This window comes from Electrona antarctica, assembly GCF_951216825.1.
Source record: "Electrona antarctica genome assembly, chromosome: 9".
NCBI lineage: Eukaryota > Metazoa > Chordata > Actinopteri > Myctophiformes > Myctophidae > Electrona > Electrona antarctica.
In genome coordinates this window covers 26800233-26827537 of record NC_136790.1, presented here as the reverse complement: position 1 = coordinate 26827537, position 27305 = coordinate 26800233, and the positions used below count along the sequence as shown (strand labels likewise).

At 41.8% G+C, this 27305-nt stretch overlaps 2 protein-coding genes across 2 annotated transcripts in view; both read left to right on the top strand.

Annotated features, from left to right (window-relative positions):
* The window catches only part of cntn6 (contactin 6), a gene marked incomplete at both ends in the record, with an annotated part of 65378 nt that extends 45176 nt beyond the window's left edge, over nucleotides 1-20202 (top strand). Inside the window, 4 exons of the mRNA XM_079510627.1 lie at nucleotides 17204-17392; nucleotides 17505-17594; nucleotides 19691-19807; nucleotides 20051-20202. Of these exons, the coding sequence (XP_079366753.1) occupies nucleotides 17204-17392; nucleotides 17505-17594; nucleotides 19691-19807; nucleotides 20051-20202 (548 nt within the window). The remainder of the gene's footprint in view (nucleotides 1-17203; nucleotides 17393-17504; nucleotides 17595-19690; nucleotides 19808-20050) is intronic.
* The window catches only part of LOC306928888 (contactin-4-like), a 215373-nt gene continuing 189959 nt past the window's right edge, over nucleotides 1892-27305 (top strand). Inside the window, exon 1 of the mRNA XM_079509172.1 lies at nucleotides 1892-2020. The gene's annotated coding sequence lies outside the window, so the exon portion shown is untranslated. The remainder of the gene's footprint in view (nucleotides 2021-27305) is intronic.

Sequence of the window (27305 nt, the reverse complement as noted above, 5' to 3'; positions counted from 1 at the left end):
ACAGCCTCCAGAGCTCACTGCAACCTTTCTGACATTGGCTCACAGATGAATGTGTTTCACTAAATAGCCACAAATAGCTTATAATTGCTCATAATTGTGTAAATCACATACCTTTGAGTTTAGAAGAGTCCCATGAAGTCAAAGTTACATATTGTATAAGTATATTGTACATATTAGTAGTATTATTGATATTCTAGAGTAAACTACAATATGCAAAAAATAATATTGAATTAATTGTATTAGATTTCATAAACATTATTAAATGTTCACATTCACTTCACAAAATTTCAATATGTAACAGCTCACCTTACAGTTTTTGTCATGTGAAATATGCAACCTTCATTTCCATTTTGTAAAAGTGCGCTGCACAATCTAAAAACTTGCTGTTCTGGTAGTGCAAAACTTAGACATAAATATGCAAAGTAATTGGAAAAGAGCTTCATGGCTGGTAGCTAATCCTTTATTCATGGGAAATCTTGTGTGAACCTTTATCATTCAAGGAATGGCTTCTTTACCTTTGCCTATAGGCTCAAGCATGTCATGTCGCCTACACCTCTGCTCATTATCTTCACATAATATGACTACCAAAGTCAGAGCGATTTCTCTCTCAGGGCAATTAAATAAACTAAACACAAACATACTGTACAGTACAGTAGGCTACATGCATTGCAGAGCATGATCTTTTGTTGTTATTTCAAAGGGCCCTATATTCAGCTCAGATATGATTTGTTGTTCATACTCAAGTCGTGTTGGGATGGGGTTGTGGGGGGTTGCTGACAATATTTTCTCCTATTGTCGAGGTGTAGGCTGTGAGATATGTCAGAAAGTGACAGCATGTGGACCCGAGCTGAGCTCTAAAGTAGGGATAAAATGGTGTGATGGACAGAAGATTGGCTGAGAATTAAAAAGACTATGAGCCCTCTGCAAGTACCACAAGACAGCTGACAGGCAGCCTGTAGAGTGCACTTCTCAGGTTCACAGGGGGGGGGGGGGATCTGTTCTGTGTGCCTGAGACCACTGGAGCCTTGGCTTGAGCTGACAAATGTGGGCATCATCAATTCCTTTTGCTTAAAGGTGACTTGTGTGGTTGTGAACATAGATCTGGGCCCTATCTTTCGCCCTGCCCTATCCCTAGGGCCTTGGCACTACCGGCTACCCGTTAATTAGTAACAAAGTACATTTACTTAAGTACTGTACTTAGAGTATAATTTTGAGATATTTGTACTTTACTTGAGTATTTCCAATTTCCAATATATATACTGTATAATACAAATATTGTACTTTTACTCCACTACATTTATTTGAAAACTTTAGTTACTAGTTACTTTTTGATTAATATTACAAAACATACATTAACCACTTCAGCCCTATATACATTTCTGCCATTTGAAAAAAGCCGTTCTACAAGCTCACAAAGCATCACATTGCAGCTTGTAGATCTGCTATTTTCAAAGATTTATTTATACTCCTGTGTGCTGTGCTCCCCGCTATGTAACCCAGGCTTGAAAGCACCCAGCCTGAATTAAAAATAGTTCATGGGATGAATACGCACTTTCAGTTGATTTATAGTGTAAACATGATATAAAAATGCTTTTTAAATAACATACAGTACATTTAAGTTATACGATTATACCTAAAATGTTGCTCTACAATTTTGTTTAAAATGGAAAACAAGCTATAGGCCTATACATGAAAGGAAAAAACAAAACAAAAAAGTTCCAAAGCAAACAACAAGGTGTTTGATAGGTTTCAGCAAAGGGTTAAAACTACCTGACTCTGTGATTGGCTCCCTAAGTGACCAATCCGTGAGCCTGTGAGCCTTTTATGTCCAGCCCAGTGGTATTCTACTTCCTGTTCCTGTTCAGAAACACATGCTGGTTCTTCATGTGCTGTTGTAAACACACAGAGAGAAATATCTTTAGCAAACCGCTTGAGCAGTGTGAGACCGACCGAATGTGTTGCAAATCACTGACCAGCCAGGTGATTTTGCAGTTCTGAGCCATTCATTCATTGATCAGCGGTGAGTGAGACAATTAGGATGATTTAACTCAACTGATGTTTACAGTATGTTAATTGATGCATTAGCCACAAGTTGGCAGCATTTATTTTGTGTACATCATTTATGTGATGTTTAAACACTGTGATTATTTAGTTTGCTATAAGGAACATGCTATTTTGGGTTCTAGTGACTGAAGAGGTACATTTTTATTTTTTAGTGCATCTCTCACCTGTTGCTAGCCAGGTAGCCCTAGAATGTCTCTGATGTTACGTACATTTCATGTATTGCACAGTAAGAGCCATAGATCGGTGCTCCCAGTAAGAGCCATAGATCGGTGCTCCCAGTAAGAGCCATAGATCGGTGCTCCCAGTAAGAGCCATAGATCGGTGCTCCCAGTAAGAGCCATAGACCGGTGCTCCCAGTAAGAGCCATAGATCGGTGCTCCCAGTAAGAGCCATAGATCGGTGCTCCCAGTAAGAGCCATAGATCGGTGCTCCCAGTTAGCTGCACGACTTGCAGGGCATGAATGTGGTCGGCGCTCCGTGTGTACTCAGTAGCCTACTCACCCATTAAATAATTCCTAAGACTTGGAGTCAGAAAATGTGTGTTTAGTCAAATATCTCCACTTTTCCACGGGATTCACGCGGAAAACATTCTCTCCGGGAAAATATTAAAGGGGCCCAGAATGACAGCTGGACTGAATTTACCAAAACTTCCTCTGATCACCACAAACGTCATCACAAATTGACCAGGGAAGCACAAATGTTTGTGGCACACAATTGACAGACCTGGATAATTAATCACACCACCAGCCAACATTTTTGCTTCCCTGGTCAATTTGTGATGACGTTTTGTGGTGATCAACAGGACGTTTTGGTAAATTCAGTCCTGCTGTCATTCTGGGCCCATCGACCGGAGTGAATGGTGTCCGTGTGAATCCCGTGGAAAAGTGGAGATATTTGACTAAACTAATGTTTTCTGCCAGAACTTTCATATGGATATGAAAGTAGAGGACAATATCTGACTCTGCAAGTCTTATTTAATGGGTGAGTAGACACGGAGCACCGACCACATGAGCGGCTGTGTATAAGGAATATATGAAATATATGTATGATCACGGACATTCTAGGCCGGGCTACTAGCCAGGGAGAGATACTAAACATGCTTGAGTGATACATATACTGTCCATACCTCCAAGTTACTGCACAAAACACCCTTTTTGGACATTTAATGTGCAATTTACCTCATTGTATTGTGATAATTAAAGGAGCATTTCATAGTATTTTTATTTTTGTAGAAAAAGGAACAGTTCATTGAAAAATATATTTGAAACATTGTGAAAGAAAATAAGAGCAAGAAGGTTGGTGTTGGATGAGCAAAGGTTTTGTGTGGAGGGTTTGAGTTTGAGAAGTTTTTTTGGGGGCATTGCCGTGGAGGAACTGATGGGTCAGAAGGTAGATCTTGAATTCGGTCCTGAAGGTTGAGGAGGATGTGGTGATCCACAGTGTCGAATGTAGCAGTTAAGTCAAGCATATCTGCCATCAACAGGTCATTTGTGACCCTGACCAGAGCTGTTTCCGTGCTATAAACTGTGCGGAAACCAGACTGGAATTTCTCCGTGAGATTGTTGAGGTGGTTCTGATTCTTCTGAACCTGTACAACCTTTTCAAGGACTTTTGATAGGAAAATGGGGGTTTGATATGGGCCTGTAGTTGGTGAGGACTTCCGGATCCAAGGTGGTGTTTTTTTATGATGGGTGTAATGATGGCAGTTTTCAGAGCAGGGGGCAATCAATGTCGGACTGCCTCTTTGCTCTTCCATGGGCAGAGAGGGAGAGTGTAGATAGCACTAGGCATAATGGCTTGCACAGCCTGCTCTACCATGTCATCTGACATGGTAATTGGTTTTATTAATACCACGCCCAAACCCCACCTGTGCATAATGTAACGGTTAGCGCAGGTGTTTTAGGGATAAGGCTGGTGGCGGAAGATAGCAACTTGGCCACGGGAATGCCCCGTGTGCAATGCTAAATGCACGTCTTGGCTACAAAATAGGGCCCAGAGTCCACCATTTCAATCGGGGTGTGTGTGTGTGTGTGTGTGTGTGTGTGTGTGTGTGTGTGTGTGTGTGTGTGTGTGTGTGTGTGTGTGTGTGTGTGTGTGTGTGTGTGTGTGTGTGTGTGTGTGTGTGTGTGTGTGTGTGTGTGTGTGTGTGTGTGTGTGTGTGTGTGTGTGTGTGTGTGTGTGTGTGTGTGTGTGTGTGGCGCGCGCGTGCGCACTACGGGAATATGCTGCATGCAAAGGTGTACAGTGAGTGTGAATAACACTCTTTGATGATGCTGCTGTACTGTATTTGAAGTTAAGCCCAGACTCTAGTATCTGCTACAACACAGGATCAGAGGGACTGCCAAATTCTAAAAACATTTTAGAATGTGGTTGGTGCAGAGTCGACATCATGGCTATTAAAGGCTTGCTTTGCAGGGCCATACCTATAAATGCAAGCTAATCAAATACCGGTAATAAACAATAACGGCAAATACAGATCCTATTTTTAGAGCACGCGTATCCGGGGCCCACGCACGCTATCCGTGTGTCTGGTGTAGCCGGTGTCATTGACATACGTTGGTTCTCTACGTGCAGCGTGTACGTGTACGCAGTAAATTTCACGAACAGACACACAAACACGCTCGGTGTAGCTCGGCCGTAAGACAATGACTGGCATTTATGACCCCTCTTATTAGTAAGTATTCCTATACCCTTCTGTAACTCATGCTTATTAGTAAGTATTCCTATACCCTTCTGTAACTCATGCTTGCTTTTAGTTCAGATTTTCTGCATATACAGTACAATAATGCTATGTTACTGTGAAAGACCTCCTGCCTTTCAGCTTATTAATGTATGTATATGCCATTAACCTTAGAATCCCCTGGAGTCTGGATACTGCCTTGTCCATGAGGAACATTCACTCCGCTGTAAATAATTGATTGAAGAAACATGAGTTTCTATCATATCATGTGTTGGCTACCTTTTTATGAAGTCTGTGCTTTTAAATGCATGTCACTGTATCTCAAACTGGATACGTGATCTGTTTGATTCATACAGTACAGTCTAGGATTAAATGGTGTGTGATTAATGTTGTTACTTGTTTTAGTTAAGTGATGTCAATGTTTTTATTTCCTATTACTTATTTGTAATGCCCTCTGTGGTTCTTATTGTTTTCTGTGCAATCTGTGTGTATATTTTTAATTGTATGATAATTTGTCGGTACCTTTGAAATACAAACTGAAACAACTCCACAATAATTAACTGTTTCAGCACACAAGCTAAATTATCCCATTTAGACCCAAGTTCGATTCTACAAATGTCTTCTAAAACATGACAGTTTTTCTGTCATGTTTCATTTCAAGGACCCCCAATATCATGTGTAATTGGCTGCCAACCCCTATCTGAAAATATGTTGTTACAGGGACCTTCCAGAAGCAAAGATTTTAGTTAAAATGTTCACTCTGTAATATATTCAAAGATTTGAGGCACATTTTCACGATTTTTCAAAAATAGCAGACCTACAAGTTCATAGCGCGGCACTCGGTGCCGCGCTATGAGCTTGTAGATCTGCTATTTTTCAATAGCTAAAGTATAACATAATGCTTTAAAACACCGAAAGGGGTTACCGCCCAAAATGGGTTATACACCAGAGGTCTTATGTGAAGGTAACACTTTCACAGGTCCCAAATGAAAAGATGCCCCAACCATATGGTGAGCATAAACAAATGAAATATTTCCTTAAGCCTTGGGGACTGTGTAGCTCTCGTCATGTTCATTAGCCCCAAATGAACTTTGAAGGTGAGAAAGAACAGTGGAAGAGAAATCAAACAAACCGTTTGACTTTCCTTCTTTATTTAAAAGGTGTGATTCAGTCACATGTTGTGATCGAGTGAAGACGGGGTTTAGAATTTCTACAACCATTGCACCCTAAATACTGTGTTGATGCATAGTAATCTGTCTACAGATTGTACAGTAAATATCTTGTTACCATCTCCATACGTACTGCTACTGAAATATACAGTAACAGTAGGTAACTGTAATTTTACTGGAAATTAACATTCTTTTTTTATTATATGGATGTAAAAAAAAAACACTTAAGCCTCATTCTGTGATTTGCTCCGTAGAGAAAATGGAGTAATTGAGTGGAACACACCAAAAGATTAATCACCTATTTTTTTTTTACGCCTTGGCAGCAAGTCCTTATTATTGTTGGCAAGAGGGGATCACACTAAACATCGATATAATTTGATGAAACGATCCCATTTCTCCCAATCCACTGTTAACTCTCTAAAGAGAAGTGGGCTCATTTGTTCCAATTTTCCCCCAGTTCCTGTGGGCACATCCCGTTCCAAAGAAAATTGTGTCGAAAGGAGAGTATACGCCTCAGTGCTGTGACCTCAATTAACGCTGTTATCCTCCGTTTCTGAATAGTGTTCAACCTTTGGTGACAGAAAACATCCCAAAATCTGTTGCATGTCTTGCTCTACCTTCCTCTTTAGGGAACACACACTTTATCTCAGCTGTTCAATGTGCTGATCTTTTCAGGGGGAGATCCAGTTAGACCACCAGCTCTTTTGATTATGATTTTTCCTTTTGGTAATTAGAGGATGTCTTTAGAATATAACATCTATTAGACCTCAAGGGTCTAATCGTTTGGCTACACTGCTGAGCTGTTTAGGTTTATGCAAAAGAAAAAAACATATCACCTTCTTGCATATACACCTCTCAACCCCTGGTGCACACATGCCAAGTAAACACTAAACTGAATTAATTATTTCCTCTGCTGGCTTTACATTGTTAAAAAAGAAGAAAAAAGAATCTCAATTTTGAATGCTGGCTCTTTGCCATAGATTAAATTTGGCAGAGCTTGAATCAGTGAATCAATGATGAAAGCAGACCCAATCTAAATGCATCTGATGACACAACATGCATATTATTGTAAGCCACAAAAAAACAGTTATCCACTTAAGCTCTATATTAAACTTTAAAACATTTTATCAAGTTAAAAAAATAAGTAAAAAGTAGCAAGACATTGCAGGTCTGCAAGCTCACATCACGTTGTGATGCATCGTGAGCTTGTAGATCTGCTATTTTAACCCTTTGTTACTATTTTCCTTGAACATTTTTGACATGTCCACAATATGGATGATGGTTGAATGTGGTAATATTGCAGTACAAGGTCAGTGAAGAGCCACGACTATTTGTCAGTCCATCCATCCATCTTTCCATCCATCCATCCATCCATCCATCCATCCATCCATCCATCTTCAACCGCTTATCCGTAGTCGGGTCGCGGGGGCAACAGCTCCACCAGGAGTGTTCCAGACTTCCCTCTCCAGAGCAACATTAGTGACTTCCTCCTGGGGTATCCCGAGACGTTCCAAGGCCAGTGAGTCAATGTGTTTCCTCCAACTGCGCCTTGGTCTGCCCCGGGGTCTCCTCAGTGGGACGTGCCTCGAGGACCTCCTTAGGGAGACGCCCGAGAGGCATCCTAACCAGATGCCCGAACCATCTAAGCTGGCTCCTTTCCAGGCGAAGAAGCAGCGACTCTACTCCGAGTCTCTCTCGTGTGACTGAACTATCTCTAAGGGAGATGCCAGCCGCCCGTCGAAGAAAACTCATTTCGGCCGCTTGTATTCGCGACCTTATTCTTTCGGTCATGACCCACACTACATGACCATAGGTGAGAGTAGGAACGAAGATTGCTTGGTAGATAGAGAGCTTTGCCTTCTGGCTCAACTCTCAGAATTAGAATGCAAGTGTATCACTCCTATTGTATGTGCAACAAAGTAGACGGTATAACGAGTAAACAACAATAACTATCTGGTTTCTATGTAAATATTTAATGAACAGGAAGTGCAGACTCAAGATAAGTGCTAAATGGGAGGGTAGAAAAACAGTGATCTGGTCAGGTCAGAGAGAGACAGAGGGAGTGCACTGCAAGTGCATGCACGCAAGTGTGTAAGCAGGAGGAGATTAAGATTTATGAATTTCAATGAGCTTAATTGAAGGAAATGCAGCAAAGCGTCCACATTTCTTTGACTGACAGATGTTCCTTGGAGGCATTCATCTCGAGAGAATGACTGCTGTGGTCAGGGGAGCCCAGCTTGACTTGATGATGATAGATGATGCCAATGGGACAGGCTTACCTCATGGATCAAACGTAAAAGAATGTGACACTGAAAAATGGCTTGACCAAAAAGTTTCATTTGATTGAATAGTACTGGATTAGACCCATCATCTCACTCAGGGAGAAGTGCATGACAGTCACGACATGATTGAATTCCCACACTTCCTCAGTAGTAGTAGTAGAGCACTGCACTGAAACGCAAAATGTTTTAAGTAGCCTAGTCATTTTGTGTCTCATTAACTTGAAAAGAACATTGCGGCATTAATATGCTATTATTATGTACTGCCTTGAATGGAATCTCCTCAGAAACGCAATTGCTTGGGCTTGGATTTCTCAAGTATTCTGACAACTTTCTTATTCAAATTTCATTGGTCTCTTGAAATGAGAAAATTGCTATATCTTTCTCTATAAACACTACACCAAGTTACTGGGCTTGAAAGTAGCTTGATTTTGTATCTCCCACCAGGCTATACAAGAGCAGTCATCTGCGAAGGCAGTAAATGCAATTGAAGCATCACTGAGCAAACACATCCAACCGAGTCACAGATATTTTATTCAATCTCTGGTCCACTGACAAATCAGAGAGATGGACTGCCCAGATAAAATCCTATTTTTGATACCTCCATTGTCTCTCAAAAGAAATGTGAGAAATGTGAATTTGTTTCGAAAAATACATATTTTACGCAAACACCAGGCAGAATCATAGTGTCATTCCATCGCAGTGTACTCTGAGTGACCGTTCAGAATCTAGTTTAAACTGTCAGAGATCTGCCATATGATTTGCTAGCTGGGAGCTTGTTATCTGACCAAATACGCTGACCATGGTTTAGTCTTTAGAGCTGCAATATTTCAGCACTTGTGCAATAGTGCAATAGACTAAACTTGTGCAATAGTTCCATTAGCAAAAGATGCAATGTACAGTAAGTCAAATTGGCACAGACCATATTGCTCCAAGTTTTAGCACAATATGGGCACACAATTTGACTAACTGTACATAAAACTAGCAAATTGCAGTAGTCTAAATGGTTATGTGCGTACTCTCCTGAAAATGACTGATCTGGATATACAACAGTACACAACATTATACTGCTTCATTGCTAAATATGTATACATAAATGTTATTTATGTATTGTCTTGTCTTGAATGTATGCATTGACCTGAGCAAAATGATCTTCCCTTGTGGATAATAAATCTAATCTAATCTAGATATCTCATAATCAATTTGGCAGATTCATTCTTCCGGCACCCCACTTGCCAATTGGCTCTTGGGTGTAAGGAGCAGTACAGATTCTAGTGGGGCTTTAAAACTCAGTCTTGTTTATCACAATATATAACAAAACAAACAGTATGTGAATGTCAGTGTTTTCAAACTCTTCAGTCCTAGTCTTTCAAACTCACAGAAAGCAGGATGACAGTTTTTCCATGACGGGCCTTGATGTTACAAAACACATTTACTGTTATGTATTATTTTACCTAAAAGTAGTTTCTCTGCGTGTGTGTGTGTGTGTGTGTGTGTGTGTGTGTGTGTGTGTGTGTGTGTGTGTGTGTGTGTGTGTGTGTGTGTGTGTGTGTGTGTGTGTGTGTGTGTGTGTGTGTGTGTGTGTGTGTGTGTGTGTGTGTGTGTGTGTGTGTGTGTGTGTGTGTGTGTGTGTGTGTGTGTGTGTGTGTGTACAGAGCTAATCTCACAAACCGCTGGACCATTCAGAGCTAAACTTTCTATGTATATTGTCCTGCAGCAGAATTTGGTGAAAGCCACAGAGGACCTTCTCAGCCAGAAACAAGTGGTTCCACAAAACAAAAAAGGAAACATAACAAGGTTACTACAGGGGGACAATCTGTCTATTTAAAAAAACATCGTGAACAGCCATCAGTGTTGCTAGATGTACGATAATGATCGTATGTGTATGATAATTTTACCCTCTGTACGATCAATAATTAAATAAATGTACTATAATTTTGCCATATCACAAAAAAGTGCATGAATTTACTAAATTCCTTGGCTGCTGATTCGGGATCCGGTTTGGCTTTTAAAAATCAGGAAATCTGACCCTATATCTGTACTTGGAGGCAAGACACCCTTTGCGTCTTTCCAGTGCAGTTTCAGCCTTTGTAAGTCTGCATGTACAGTAAGTCACTATTTATAAAATTCCTTACTACTAAATGTTTGACTTTGCTTTGCATAGGCTATATCTGTTTTAAAAGGAATGAATGCACAACAACTTCACTGGGTTAACAGTAACAATTAAAAAATAAATAAACCTGAAGTGTGGGGTCAAAAAGGTCATTTATGAATGCAGTATATGCAAATGAGTCTTGAAAAACATATTCTGCAAGGGTACCAGTGCATGTCTCTGCACATTCTCAGCCTCATGAATGCACATGTTAAAATGTTGATCTTACATGAACTAAATCAGCAAATTAATAATGGAATGGAATTCATGCAATTGTCCTCATTATGTCACTGTGATCCACACAGTGTGAGTGTTCTCCTGGCATTCTCGAGGGCATCTGTTTTTTTTATCAAGGCTCCACTTCACATCCCCACATAGGGAACCGTCACTTTGCGCTTGTGAGTTCAGAGCCTATTGTAAGAGAGTCCCGACATACACCCAGGGAGTCATCAAGCTGTTACAGCCCGAGCGTCTGTTGCATGAGTGGCATGAAAGGACCAAAATAAATGGAAGGTAATTTCTGAGATGTGGCTCTCAGAAGAAATACACACTTTCCATCATGCTGTGGGACATATTGAGGCATTCTTATTCACCGTAACACCCCAAATTGTGCTGCGTCGTGTTGTTGCTGAGGCATGTGTTTCTTTAGCCCAGTGATTGCATTAAGTGCTGTTGTGAGACATGTTTACCCACTTCCTTTGAGGATATCTAGCAGCCGTTGTCTGCAGCTCACTCCATGCGTGTGTACCGTATATGGAAGCTGGTTCAGGGATGGGGGGGGGGGGGGGGGGTTGGGGTGGAAGTGTGCCTGTCTGAATGAAAGACTGGGCCAGGGAGGTTTATAAATAAAATTGACAGCAGGCACCTTACTGAACCATGACTTGAATGTTTAAAGGGTGGCAGCGTTTTTGTGGGAGGCCAGGGAATTCTCTAGCTCAAGTGCACCATCTCCTCCTCACATAGGTATAAATATGAAATAGGGTGGTCCCATCAGAGCAGCACTCTGCAGGATTACATGATGTCGTCGTTGTAGTTTGTATCAAAGGTGTGCTGGGTGGGGCTTTGGGGGCTGGGCAGGGGGTTGTGTATCAACTCAAGTTTAGAATGGAGTCGACAGTATGAAGGAGTTGATGGTTATAAGAAGGTAACAAGAATGAAACTATAATAAATGGGAGAAATGACAAAGGAGAAAAAGGGGGGCAATACCATTCTTTAAGAAAAAGCGAGGGGGAAAAAAACCACTGTTGAATCTTTTGTGCTTTCAGTTTCCCATCTCATGATGGATAACCTTATCTCAAACAAATAACGGTGCTGTCAAAGACCTTTTGATGTACAGTAAGAGGGGTGAAAATTACTTGGGAAAATCGATACTTATCAAATTCCATTATCACCTTGAGACCCCCATGTGAAATGTTTGTGTGTTTCATTAAATGCAGACTGAATCTGCTGCTGTTGCACATTTCAATGCACAAACTACGTGCAGGAGACTGATATGCCTGCCTTTTTCCTCCTGCAAGGCCTGGACTATAACTATACAGCTTATTTAGAGATAGGAAAATCACTCTGCTCTTGAATGCTATAAATCCAAAATCATTAGGAATTTATCCTTTTCTGCCTTTGTGTATATCATATGACAATTCAGATAACATTCTACTTGGTGTCTTTTGCATAATGGAAAAACACAATTGATTTATTCACTCATATCCCTAAAAATAAAACTGCACCTAACTTAACCCATTTAAGACTGAGGCCGATTTTAAAAACTCTTTCTAAATACTTACTGAAGTTTTCTGAAAAATTCAAAATAAAAATTTGTATTAAAAAATATCAAAAATGTTAAAGTTGCTATACTGTACATAGCAAGAACCCCAAAAGGGGTTCCCGTCCTGAAGGGGTAAAACACCAGAAGGGGTTCCCGCCCATAAGGGACAGTGATAGTTAATGCTTTGAATTTGTCCCCTCAGTCATGTCAGGAGGGTTACATTTAGCTAAGTCAAATGAAATGAAGAATTAGGATGACGTAAAGCACCAAGGGATACCACATGGGAACATACTGTAATAGGTTTCACATTTCTAAATTGCTCAGCATAATGTATGCAGTGCCAAGACTTGGGAATTTGAGAAAATCTAAAACAAAGCCATACAATCTGCCACAAAACTGAGCCAGCCAAAATAGTGAATTGTACACTCCAAAACTCTCTTGAAGAATGAATTTCGTGCATACGCACATGCGCATGCACAAACACATCATGCATACATACAGTACTGTACTGCTCTCAAAATCTAGATATGCCCAACATAATTGAATACATTTACTAATTGAATACAATATTTTACATGGTAAGAAATGTTGTCTGCAATAGTATCGAAAGAACCATGCATAAACATTTACATACTTTTTTACATACTAAGTTCACAACACATTGCAATGCGTTGTGACCTTGTAGATTGGTTATTCTTGGTCAGGACACCAATATTGTACGAAATTTGACATCGTCTTCTGACATCACATAAAATGATAACAGTGATTTAATTCAGCACTGCATTTGTTTTTACCCTAACGCTAAAATTGTATGTCTACAATGGAGTCAAATAAAAACATTGTGCATTCAAAATCACCATATACAGTGACGAATCCCCTTCAAAACACACTACCCATTGGGCATGAAGGTGTGCATTCTCAATCTTGTTAGAAATAAAACAAAATACATAATTTCTGTGTGAAAATCTTTAATTTATTTCTGCTGTGGACTTATTCAATACAATGTGTTAATGAGTTTAACAAAAATCAGCCAAGTAGATTTGTTCAATGTTTTAAGCATGAAAATGTCCTTGGAGATAATTGCTCTATCAAGTCCTTGTCCGCTGAAGACTCCACAGGCTGACTCTTGTACAGAGATGCATGTGGCGGCACTTTCACAGGGCCTCCGGAGGTGGAAGTGGTCTGCTTCTTGCTAATTTCCTTCACTCTGCCCCTTTGTTCTTTCAGCCTCACTGTCAACTGATTAGTCCATTGTGTCCCAGTCCACTTATTACACTGCCAGCCACAGGGATACGCTCCAATAATTCCTCAGTAGGAATTGGGCAGTTCTTCGGCATTCTAACCACTACAGTTTCAAACTGTGTCTGTCTCGGTTAAAAAAAGGACACACTAATTTGGAAATACGAGCCAAATGCATTCACCTGGGATTTCAAGGCAATTGAAAGGCTAAAAATGCATCCCATAGAAACCCATGGTCATTTATTTGATTGACATAATATAGGGGCACAGAAAGGTCTACTCTTTCTGCGAAAATGAAATTTCATCCAACATTTTCAAGTCATAGAATATAGTTTTAGGCGATATATAAGAAAGAAGAAGAGGGCACTTTTGTTTAAACACTCAATAACACACAACTACTATGGCACCTTAGGGTAATATCATACCACTTGAAAAATCATAAGTGGATATTTATTGAATTGCTGTCACATGCTCATATTTCTATTGGAGCAAAGAAGCAAAGTATCACAAAAAACTCGAGTGACCCGGGGATATGGCTTTGTCCAAGAATGACTGTTATGTTTTTATATGGAATGGTGGTGACTCAGGGGGTAAAGCATTGTTGTCTGAAAATCGTAAGGTCTGATCCCCGCTGCTGCTCCTGGCATCATATCGAAGTGTCCTTGAGCAAGACACTGAACCCCACCTAACAAGCAGGTTGGCAGCCTTGCAGGGCTGCCAATGAACCTGCTGTCTGTGTGAATGTTATAACAATACATTGTAAAGTGCTGTGGGGAAAATGCCCTAATGCAGACCATCCTTCTGTTGTGTGCGTGCGTGCGTGCGTGCGTGCGTGCGTGCGTGCGTGCGTGCGTGCGTGCGTGCGTGCGTGCGTGCGTGCGTGCGTGCGTGCGTGCGAGAGAGAGAATCTGTCCTTCACGCGTCTCAAGAACCACGGACCGATCCACTTCAAACTCTCCATGCAGTGTTACAGATCGAGGACTCAAGGGACTAGTGCGGTGCTGGCGTGGAGTTTGTTGGATTGGCGGTTGTCCAGAACCTAAATGGAGAACTGCCTATCTGACCAATATGTTGTCTAAATGGCCACGTCACTATGACTCGGACATAGCGGGCCAATCAGTCCAAACTCTAGATGTGAAGCCTGCACCTCTAGTACAGTGGTTTCTAACTCTAGATGTGAAGCCTGCACCTCTAGTACAGTGGTTTCTAACTCTAGATGTGAAGCCTGCACCTCTAGTACAGTGGTTTTAACTCTAGATGTGAAGCCTGCACCTCTAGTACAGTGGTTTTCAAACTTTTTCACACCAAGGCCCATTATTTATTCAGCATTTGAGCCACGGACCACCATTTGATGAAATCTAGCTTCTCAGACCCATGCAAAACTAAAGAATGTTGTTATCATTGGATAAGATTGTTTCCACAATTATTCACAAGCTGTATTGATGTGGTACCATAGGAGAGATAACAGGCAAATGTTAATAAAAATAACAATTATTTTACATTCGCCAATTTGTGTAGACTTCTTGTAAATTAAGTGATGCAGATGTTTAACAAGAATTAAACAGTTGACAGTGTAAATTGAAACCAAATGGACCCATAAGGGTCCATTTTGTTTTATTTTACGCTCTCAAAAGTTAAAGATAACTATAAGGGTCCATTTGGTTACCAACTCCATCATTTAGGGCGGCTGTGGCTCAGGAGGTAGAGCAGGTCATCCAATGATCCCTGGGTCGGCTGTTCGAATCCCGGCTCCTCCTGTCCACATGTCGAAGTGTCCTTGGGCAAGACACTGAACCCTACATTGCATCCAATGAGTCGATCGGTGTTAGCTTGCCACCATTGGTGTGTGAATGTGGGAAGTGAAGACGCTGGTGTCGACCGGTTCGCTGCTTCACCTCCCAATGTATGAATGAATGAATCGTTGTAAAGCGCTTTGAGCACTTAAAAGCGCTATAAAAATGTAATTCATGATGTAATTCATCATCAAAAAAAATCATTTAGCTGGGGACCAAATGGAAACCACTCAAGGACCACTGGTGGTCCCTGGACCACGTACTGGTTGAAAACTACTGCTCTAGTATAATGTATATGGGCAATTGGGCATAATACTAGACTATATTTGTGCGTGCGTGCGTGCGTGCGTGCGTGCGTGCGTGCGTGCGTGCGTGCGTGCGTGCGTGCATGCATGCATGCGTGCGTGCACAGTGTAACCCAGGACCCAATTCTGTGTTAAATGTATTGGTGTCATGTGGGGCTCATTCCAGTCACAGCACCCAGCAATCACTAACTAGTCAGCAATCACTGTCCAGTCACACACCTTGGTAATTGCAGTAGTGTCACTCACACTGTCCACTTGAGCACACAGGAGTTGCTGAAGGTCTGTCTAGATCGAGACAATTGTCAAATCCTTAAATTCATCAACTTTGATATATTGTATGACCAGTAAGGTGACAATTCATAGCACTGCCACTGTGACTTAATTCAGATTGCTGACTTGGTGAGTGAAAAATGGGTTTGATTTGTTTTGGTTTGTTTGAAATGTAAGTTTTATTTAAAATGTAATGTTAGTGGCTTTGTCTGGTAAAGCTGTTGTTTTAGCTGGTTATTAGACTAGACCTGTACGTGCCCGTCGGCCACCTGCCTACTTGAGAACGATGCAACTTGGGAACCAATAATACCCGTTGTCAACTTGTCATAGCACCCGTTTTAACTATCTGTCTGTGTCCCTTTTGTGCCCATACTGTATATGGAGATATCTGTAGTATGCAATACCTGTTGTCATAGCACCCATTTTTACTGTCTGTCTGTGTCCCACGTGGAGATCTATGTATCTGTCTGTCTGTGTGTGAAACTGAGTGTGCAAACTGACTGTGAAAAGTGGACTGATTAAGTAATCAATTGGCAGGTGTGTGGTTGCCATGGCAATCAATTGGCTGAGGCAGAGGCTGGAAATTGCACAGGTGAGGGGATTTAGGCTCATTAGGCCCACTGGCAGAGCCTGACCAGAGCCTTTTGTGGTGGTTCTGGAGAACCGTGGGTTCGACAGACTTTATACCGGGCACTGCACTGTTACGTGCATTACAACCGTACACACACCCACACGCACGCACGTCGCTGTCCATGGTGCTGAATGAAGCCACTAGGCATTTTACAGCAGGTGTGTGTGTGTGTGTGTGTGTGTGTGTGTGTGTGTGTGTGTGTGTGTGTGTGTGTGTGTGTGTGTGTGTGTGTGTGTGTGTGTGTGTGTGTGTGTGTGTGTGTGTGTGTGTGTGTGTGTGTGTGTGTGTCTGTCAAGGAGAGTCACTATGGGGAGCATACAAGTCCCGTATACCGCCGGCTGACAGGAGCCGATCCAATGTCACCCTCCGTAGGGGACCCACAAACGTGCACGGACGTAGCATGTACACAGGATGGGCGACAAGCATAAGAGCTAACCTTGGCGTGGTATAGCTATAAGAAACCCTAACTAAGGAGCTGGCAATGTGCAATTAACCATCTTATTAGCCCAGGGTTAAATGGTAAATGGTGCATTTATATAGCGCCTTTATCCAAGGCGCTTTACATAGATTGTGCATTACATTCACCCATTCACACACACATTCATACACCGAGTGCGGCGGAAGCCATGCAGGGTACCAACCAGCACATCGGGAGCAATTTGGGGTTCAGTGTCTTGCCCAAGGACACTTCGACATGTAGCCAGGAGGAGCCGGGATTCGAACCGCCGACCCATGGATCATTGGACGACCTGCTCTACCTCTTGAGCCACAGTCGCCCCACAGTCGCGGGTTAATGCTTAGTGTACTGTACTTAGTGACAAGTATCAATGGCTGGCACTCAGTGTGCGGCAACTCCCAGGACCGCATGGCCCAGGTCTGAATTTGCCACATCGAGGTTATATTAAGTGGCAAAGGTCGACGGGGACGACCAGTTTGCTGCCGCACATATACAGTACATCCTGGATAGGGACACCCTTCGCAAGGGCCCAGGATGCAGACATACCTCTGGTGGAGTGGGCACGTAGCCCCTCAGCACTCCACTCTTGGCGTATGCCAACTGTATAGCTTCCACAATCCATTGTGAAAGCCTCAACTTCGAAATGGGCTTCCCTTTCCACTGGGAACCCCATGCGACAAACAGCTGATCGCCTTGTCTGAAGGGAGCAGTCCTGTCCTTGTACACTACAGTCTCAAAGCCCTGACTGGGCAAAGACAGTTCAGCCTCCTGTCCTCCACCGAGGAGAACGGAGGTGGGTAGAACGCTGCCAAATCCACCGGAGTACAACCAGAAGGAAAGGTCTCAGGCAGGAACGAAAGGTTCGGCCTAAGCGTTACCACAAACCTCATGCAGCTCATGTTGATCGAAAGCACATGCATATCACTAGCTCGCTTAGCCGTGGTCAGTGTGACTAGTAGAGCCGTCTTCAATGAACTTATACGTCTGGCTAGACTCTAGAGGATTCTCAGCTACTAAGGGAGCCTGCCTCTGTGTGGAGGTGGCGCCCCCTAGTGGACCACAATTTGTTTTGGCGTGACCCATCTTCCCAGTGGCGTATAAGCCTTGGAGTATATATTAATAGAGACGGTACTGGGAGGAAACCCTGAGGCGAAATGGACATAGTGGCCGAATTTGGCATTGCAGCTCGAGCCAGCACTGGTCCTATTGACTATCATTGCACACGTTCATGTTAGGAAGGAACGTCGGCAGGAAGAGCAGAATCTTTGCTTGTTTTTGCAGCGTGCTTCACTACTAGTGGTCTGTCGACTCTCTAGTAGGCCAAAGCTAACATTGGGCGACTGGAATCTTAAGCTAGGAGCTAGCGATGCTGCGGGATAGCGAAGCGAAGCTAAGGCTAGCTAGCAAATAAACAAATAAGCAAATAAAGCCTGTCAGCTAGTCGAGTTCAATGCTAGGATAGGGAGAAGCAGCAGGCTAGGCTTGTGGCTAGTTAGCTAACATCTAATGACAGGAAGCTAAAGCTAGGAGTTAGCGAGGAGAAAGGACAAACACAAGAACACATGTCGGCTCAAATGAGTTCTATCGTCCTGACTCCTGTGTAAGATAACTTACAGTCTGTTCTGCAAAGTGTTCGTGATCAGAGAACCACCGGTTCAGGGCCATGAAATTCCAAGGTACAAGTTAGAAACTCGTCCGTTTCAAGGGAATAAAGGTTTTCAACAGCCACAGTGATCCTTAGCAAGTAGTGTGTATCTAAGCAGAAAGATGGAGGAATGACGTAGCAAGGTGGGACCCCCGTTATATACCTGGAGGCAGGGGCAGTGACCTCACCTTGAACTACAATGTCACGGTTCAATAGAATTGTTCGTGAAGTGTATGTAATGTTCTGTGTGTCTGCGCCACCTGGTGGCTGGACCCCATACTGACTCTCCTTGGAGAGGTGCTCTAGCTAACTAAATGTACAATAACTAAACACAAATCTCACTTGAATTGGATTGCAATACTTTACAATTGCATTATATATTTTTTATTAAGGCCCCCCGGGCTGCAGCCCACCCTAGCCCAGCGGTTAAATCCAGGCCTCCCCATCTCTCTCAGCAGTGTCAGCACACACTCAAACACTTGCCCAGCACCTCCCCGTCTGACTTAACTGTTGACACTTTGACTGAGCACTGACTGCCTTACCCCTGGGCTTGAGGATTGGGAAGAGAGGGTCAAAAGACAGAATTGTTGCATTGTTGTTAAAGGAGCAATGTTCGAATATATTGTGAATGCCCATACTGTGTTTATTTCTTTACTTTTTCTTACCGTATTTCAATACGTGTTATAGCTTGTTATGTAGACAGCTCTAGAATTGCACTTTATGTAGTCATAGCACTTTATAGTACACATGTATAATATATTATATAGTATAGTATGTATAGTTTACATAGATACTCCACTGTTACGTTCTTAGTTTACGCATGATTCATGATAACTACTTTTTATACATGTGATGTATGCCATGCTTTTTGTTTTTGCTTAATGTAAGTCGCTCTGGATTAAGAGCGTCTGCTAAATGCCTAAATTGTAAATTGTAAATTGTAAATTGTAAATTGTGTTACCATTCTAGCTGCAAATGTCCCTCTCTCAAGTACTCAAATTGTTGTCATCACTGCTCTCCCACTAATCTCCCTCCATTATCAGTAAATAGTCCAGTTGGCTCACGCATATTCAGTAAGCATACGCTACAACTGTCTGGCCCATCTACTTCAAACTTGATGTGTGTATCGCAGAGTACCCATTACCAAGGGTAAGCTACTTGTTTTGTCAAGTTGGTGGTTGTCCAGAACTGAAAGTCCAATCATATCAGTCTGTCTGTGTCCCTTTTTCTGTATGTCCATTTAGATATCCCTGATGTCATCATAGTGATGTCTAGTAGAAATAGTAGCCTGGCCTCCAAGTACTACGATAATGGGTATCGCACTAAGTACTGGCCCATTAAGATTGTTCTATATTGGCACCGTACATTAATAATGTCAAGAAAGAGCTGTGAACTCAATGACAGGAAACACATGGCAGGGGATTTAACTTGGGAACGCGAGACAAATAAAGTACTGTACATTCTCCGTTTTAGCAGAAGTACATGCATGTAGTGTACTCCAAGATTTTCCTTTCAGTTTGACCAGCTTTTAATGACTGAGCCATGCTGCTGTTAGACCTACATACCCTGATCTTAAGGAAGCCTTCTTTTTTGTTGTACTACAGGGCATGTGCATGGGCGAGCATGGGGGAGCTCTGTCAGCTGTGTTCCACTGAGCTGTGGCTCATTGGCTGTCAGGGAGTCTATTGTCAGGGACACCATTATGAACCCTCTTCGCAGTCCTGACAAGTCCTCCATCATGGAATTCAGCCCCTAGCTCCTGGGAGAGATCTAGCTCTGTCGCCAGGGGCTAATCTACCCAGGCAATCTACTGTTTTGCCACTCCATGTCACAGTCTGGCGCTGACCTGTTATTAAACGTATAGGAATAACATCTCTCGAACTACCGCCCATGTTATTAATTGGCAAAGTAAACTGTTTACAATATAGGGGAGCTGCGTTGTCAGCTCTCTCTTTTTTTTATACATTTTTTATTCCACTATTTTGCAACCCATTTCTTTCACCCAGTGTCAATTATCTAATCCTGGGCACTACACTTCCTCTGCCAACCTGGGGTGCAGCGGACTGACCTCATGCTTCCTTCTATGCATGAGGAGTCCAAGCTGCTTCTTTCCCCGGCTGGACATAGCGTGTGGAAGGAACACGTTAATCCGACCAGTTCCTTTCCCCTCCATCAGGCGCCCCGGCTGGCCAGGGGGAGGTAGTTTAGAGACCAGGATTACTGCATGTTTTTGTGAGGGTACCTCACATGGGGAGAACATGCAAACTCCACAGAGAAAGGCCCTTTCGCCAACCTCGCCTCGGGTATGGGAACTGATGACGTGGAGGAGGGAACAGCGCCCACAGCGTCCATCGAACCCAGGACCTTCTAGCTGTGAGGCGACAGCACTACCGTGTGTGTGTGTGTGTGTGTGTGTGCGTGTGTGCATGTGCACGCGCGCGTGCACCCAGAGCTGATTTCAAGGACAGATATCCTATGCTGATTTACAATAGCAGATTTGAGCCAGGTAGAACTGGCACTGGAATAATCATATCATATAGTGTGACTGTGTGAGAGGGATTAAGGCCTTCCAATCAATTCAGGGGTCACTGAGATTATTTCAAACTGGGATGGAAATCTGGATTTACTTCTGCCAGAGACTGGCAAAGATACCAACACACAATAATGATTGGCAATGTCCAATGAGACTTGAGCTCATATTCATTTTAACAAGATAGAATCGCACATATTGATGAATGGTGTAAGCATGAACTTTGTTCAAGTTACTACAGTTTTAGCCTCTGAGACCCAGGCGATTTTGTTCCAAAAGAAAGATTTTTTTTTTGTGAAGTCAGTGTTCTCCCCTGTGTTCTACGAGAGATGGGAGCGGGCACATAGGTTGGTGAACCTATAGGGAGCCGGCATCGGTTTCCAGCGCTAGTTTGAATCCGCCCCTATATGCCTTGAAAAGCTTGGGTACAATACAGTACGGAACAGACTGATGTGCACTATAGTCATCATTTTTTATCAGTTGTGTAATAATAATAATAATAATAATAGCTCAGATTTATATAGCTTTTCTAAATACCCAAAGCGCTTTACATAAAGGAACACTAGGAACATACTTTATTAAGAAAAAAACAAAGCAAAACATAACAGATACAGCAACAGTACAGGGTTAAAAAGATAAAAGGATAAACGAGGGAAAGGGGGGGAGGGGACATCCTAACCAGACCTCAGCTGGGGAAAGCTATCCCGAAGAGGTGAGTTTTGAGTGAGGTTTTGAAAGAGAGGAGAGAGGGAGCAGCTCTGAGATGGTTGGGGAGTTCATTCCAGAATTTGGGGGCCGACACATAGAAGGCCCTGTCCCCCCAGGTGCGGTACTTGGCCTTGTGGACCTTCAGGAGGTAGGCCTACTGTATATTTGTACTGTATATTTACTGAAGTAAATTGAATAGTCATTGTAGATCTCAACATCTTTTGCCTTGTCAGACCTCATCTACATAATCTTTTTTTGACTGAATTGTGATAATGAACATTGATAAAAAAATATGTGGCACGCATGCATGCACAGCCTTTTGAGGACCATTTACATCTAATTGGCTATCAACATGCAACTTTTATCTGGGCATGTTATCTGTACCCTGGAGGACACATTGCAATCTGATCTGTGGTGGTCTGTCACACACTGAGATCAGATCTTAGACAGAGTCAACCAGGTGTAATTGCAATCTTTACACTCACTCTGCTTGCATTTGTGGTTCCCAAATTTAGTTGAACATTTGTTTTCTAATTTGTGGAATTTCTTAAAATTTTCTTTTATTTCTTCATGAAATTACTGAAAAAATATTTTAATTTGGTTTTAATTAATGAAAATGTTTGCTTTTTTGTTTTGAAATAATAATTACAAATAAAATTAATGTAGGAAACCAAAAATAAAGGGACCCATAAAATGTGTCCACGACCCACAAATGTGTCCCGACCCACTGTTTGGGAAACGTGCGTTAGAAGTAGCAACATCACCGTTGCAGCAGACATTTCCCTCAAATTATTCAACTCATTGTTAGCATTTAAAGTCACATTAAGATTGATACCGTTAGCCGATAAGACATTATACTGCGACATCTGGCCAACAAAGGCCCCATTTACACCTGGTATTAAAATACATCCTGCATGATCAGGTTGTAATCAGTCAGGTGTAAATACCCAATAACCCAAATCACCTCGGTTGATGATCAAGTGTCTCTGACTCCAAAGTACGTGATAAGAATCAGAATGTGACATGGTCATTGGAATGCTGTAGCTGTACGGCATTGCATCAACCCTAAAAGCATACACGGTATGTTGTTGGATGCATGCACTTGTAGTAGGCTATACAGGTACGTGTGTACTGGGATGGTCATGCCAGGAATGTGTTGTACTACAGTATGTGTGTGTAGGATGTTGATGTGGTTTTGGATTAGGTGTAATGAGCGTAAAGCTGTCATTCTGGTGGCTGTGGCATTGTTTGAGAAATGGAGCACAAAGAGCTAGTGGTGGAATAAATGTTACTGTATATGGCATAGCAGAACTGGATGATGGAGAATTATAATATTGCATGTAACAATGCTTTATTTATAATGTTCTTCACAGTATGATCAAGACTGTAGCTGGATCCCTCATTCGATGCCATTTTGACTATGCTTGCACCTCTTGGTTCTGCAACATCTTAATGTCACTAAAACGTTCAGAGCTTCCAAAACAAACTGATACGACTACTTCTCAGCCTTTAAAGGTGTAGTGAAATGAAAAATACGTTTAGACCATATCCATGGTCATCATATGGGCATACCTAACAATGGATGCCAAAAGAATGGTAAAATTCAAATCTTTGTGTTTTTATATCAAAAGTTCATAAAAATAAAAATGTAATTACTTCCTTAAAACGAAAACGTGCTGCGTGATGACGTGTCGAGGCCCACATCAATAAAAGCCAATAAAAATGAAGCTCACCCATTTGAGTCGCATATCTGCGCGTCCGTCCAAACACAGGTGCTACTGAAATCCTCCGTTTTTTAATCCAATTCAAGATGACATCCAGACAGTGTATTACTCGTTTTCAACTTAATCATCACGCTAAAATATATATATATATAGGTTGTATACAGGTTAGAAAATAATCCCCTGGCTTTTCTGCCATCTCTCTGTCACTTTGTAAACAAACCACTGTGCTGCGTGCATGAGGCGGACCTATAGGACCCATAGCCTGGAGGGATGCGACACTCTGATTGGTTCAGAAACTTAGATCCTGCCGTCTGAGGCTGAAACTTCAAAATAAAATGCCCCAAAAAGCCATTTCACTACACCTTTAAGCCCATGACCCACCAAATTCCAGCACACTTTGCTAGTTTGGGATGGCTCAGGGTAGCAGCCAGCAGTATAGCCTCTTGCTGATACAAACAGTGTGCTGAGTGACACACACATTGTTACAACTCTGCAGCCATCCTCCAAGCCCTCCCCAACCAAGCCCAGCCGTCTCCGAGCGGGAGATCACCGCTCTACAGCCTGCAGTCGGAGAGGAGAACCGGGAGCTGTCGGCTGCGGCTCGCACCCCGTTGTTGGATGCACTTAGGCCCTTGACTCGTCCATCCAATTCATCCCTTGATTCCATCGGGATCCATCTCTCCCATATGTACATTGCTGAGATGGCCTCATTTATCATATGGTTCAAGAAAGTGAGGTGCACTTCATACTGTAGCACTCTAAATTGGCACTTTCCACAGGTACATTATTTGCTTTATAATAATTGGCTTTTCCCCACTTAACGAGTGGCATTTCAAGTTAACTTTTTCCATACCTCGACCGCAGGTTTATTTGAACAATGTCTCTCATCTCTGCAGCTTATTTGTCGCAGCTTCTTTTACAGAACTTTCTATGTCGGCCTCTTGCTGTTCATCAAGAACTGCTTCCTCATCCTCATTCTTAATGTCAGCCTCCAGTCTAGTCCTTAAACTCCAATTGAAGCATGCTTATTGCCTCTTGCAATGAAGTTGGCATGTCTGGTGAAAGTGCTTTTTGCAGTGGTCCTCTGCTTCCCCAGGACATCTTCTGCCATCTTGACTTCCTTTGCGTTTACAACTGTCAAATTGTTGTGTTACAACTGTCAAGTCCTTCTCTTGTTCGACTCCAATGACACAAGGACGCAACACAACATTTCCAACTCAACTCAACTTTTATTTTCAAACTTTTTGTTTGTTGATCGGTTGGCTTAATTTGTTGATTGGTGTGGTCAATAGTCAGGATGTAAACCTTTAAAGAAAAATAAAGGTTAACAACATTGCCATTTTACAACAAATTTGATATAGGCTGTTTTTATACAACTTACGGTAGGCCTATATATTTCAAACAATCAACAACAATAACTTAAACAATGAAATGTTAAGTCAATTAAATTATTAAAGTCAACATTTTTAATAAACATTTTAAATTACCGGTAATTAGCCATTTAAGCCCCTTTAAATGGAATAAAGACAAATCTAAAGAAAATAGCTGATCCACAAGCTTGTAGATTTAATTTTCCACATTTGTTTTACATTTCTACAAGACTTTGACTCAACAGGTACATTTTCAAAGTATTTTCAGCAATGGGGTAGATTGTGTTGAGCTGGTCATTTAAAAAGTAGTTCTCAAGTCAAAAAAGCACACTTGTGTGAAGTGAGGGGCACCTGGTAATGTATATTTTAAGGTGCTGTAAACAAACATTAGTCCAACAAAGTCCATAGACTTTGCTGCCACATGACGTCATGTTTAGTGCTCTAAATTAAAAGTCTATAGACTTGGCTGCCCTATAGCGTAATTCCAAAAGCCAGACGTTAAGTGTGGCCACCCCTGCAGTAGTTCATTGGCTCCGGATGAGGATTGGGAAGACTAATATTTGACCTACTATTATAATGGTACTTGTTTCCATCGACCATGGAAGACAACGTTATTATAACGGCAACTTTATGCGCTGAACACAAACACTACGCACAGCTAATGCAACTCAGTAAAAGTATGCAGACTACTAAAGTTACATGCGTAGGCATATCAGAAAATTGGCTGCCAGGGTTATAAATTGTGTTTTAATACCCCAGACCAAGTGACTGACCTTCATGAAATAAAATTCATTGATTTAACCATGCAACATACAGTACAGGCTAAATACTGTAACAACAACATAAGGCTATACTGTTTCAAAATCAAAGAATACATTTATTAATCAGAGCACTTGAATTTATGAAACCTCTTTCAAAATGGGGGGCATAGAAACTGTTTGCTTCTCTCTCTCACCACTCGGTTCTGTACATTGCTTTAATGGGGGAGAATGTGAAGGACAAATGCTCTATTTACAACCATGAAACACACAGGGACATGCGTTCTTTAGGTAATGCATTCACACACGATGTGCTTTCTAGGTCTTTTCTGGGAAGAAGAAAATGCCAAGAATAATTTAACATTGAGTTCCATTATGCAAATGTTTTTTGTTTGTTTTATTGTGTTTTGTTTTGTTGATTTATTAGACTGTAGGATGTGTATGAGGAGTAAGAGGACAAAAACAAAATTTTACTCATTCTTAACAGTGCAGTGAGGTTTAGTCAAAATTGATTCAGTAAGTTTGGTAATACGTAGCCTAAGTAAGTAGCCCTGGGAAACAATGTGGCCCTACTGTGTGTCAGGTCTCTTTTCGTTTCTGTAGATCTACTAGTACAACCCCTGGATAGTATTTTGCAGCGATGTATCCCCAATCCAACCTTTGATGTGCAAAGCAGGGATGCATTGGGTTCCCTTTTTCTTTTTCTTTTTTTTGTATGAGTCGGCCGGGGATTGATCCCCTAACCTCCAAGCTGCATACCCCAAGCCAATGAGCTGGTTTAATGCCTATGGAGAAAATGCAAACCGACACAAAATCTAAAAGCGCCAGGGCTGTGCAGAGAGCACTGAGGGAGCAGGGGCCCAAATTGAAGAAAAGGGCACGTGTGCACGTGCATAGCGTGCGTCAATTTTGGGGGGTCCGTCCCTTGTGCCATTTCACACCAGAAATGCAGTGGGCTTGGCCCATGTCATTGGACAGTAAAATAAGCAATACCCTACGTTCTCATGTAATGTCAACATTAAAATATATAATATTGATGAAGGGCCACGGATCATCCGTGGGATTTTGTTGCTTTTCTATACATGAAGGCTTGGCTACAAATATATTATCATGGGCATTCATCACTGGCAGAGGTTAGATAAGGGAAAATAGGTAAAAATAATTAGAGCATAACATTTAAAGGAGAGGAGATAAAAAAGGGAGTTATATACGAATTTAAGACATATGAATTAAGAGTCATAAAATGTATGTATAAAAGAGCATCAGTATTAAAACAGTTTCAGCAGTCTTGGCTACTAATGATTAATAATTGAGTGCCAAAGTCCTGACGTCACTCGCTCATCCCCTGGTTCACAGAGGTTTTTATCTACAGAGAATAACATTGGGTCATCTTTAAATCGTCTCATAACAATTGTGGTCCAAAAATAAACAAACTGTCTTGGCGATATTGTCAGTCTCTGTATCATTTAAACGCCCAATGCATTCTCAATGGCAATAGCACAAACTTTGGCATGCATGTTCGGACTAACGGGACTTCGGATCTATGGGCAGTTCCCACATTTATGACGTGAGATCTACTTTGTCAAAAGTGAAAGTGATTTATTTGACGCCATAGAGCTGCCATTGAGCCCCATTATACATTTCTCAAATTTGAAAGCACTATATTTCTAAAACTATGAAACATTTCAAAGATTCCTTTTCAGGCAAACATTTCCACCGTAAGATGAACCTAAATAGGTTTGAATGGGGTTTCTAGGTGTACGTATGTA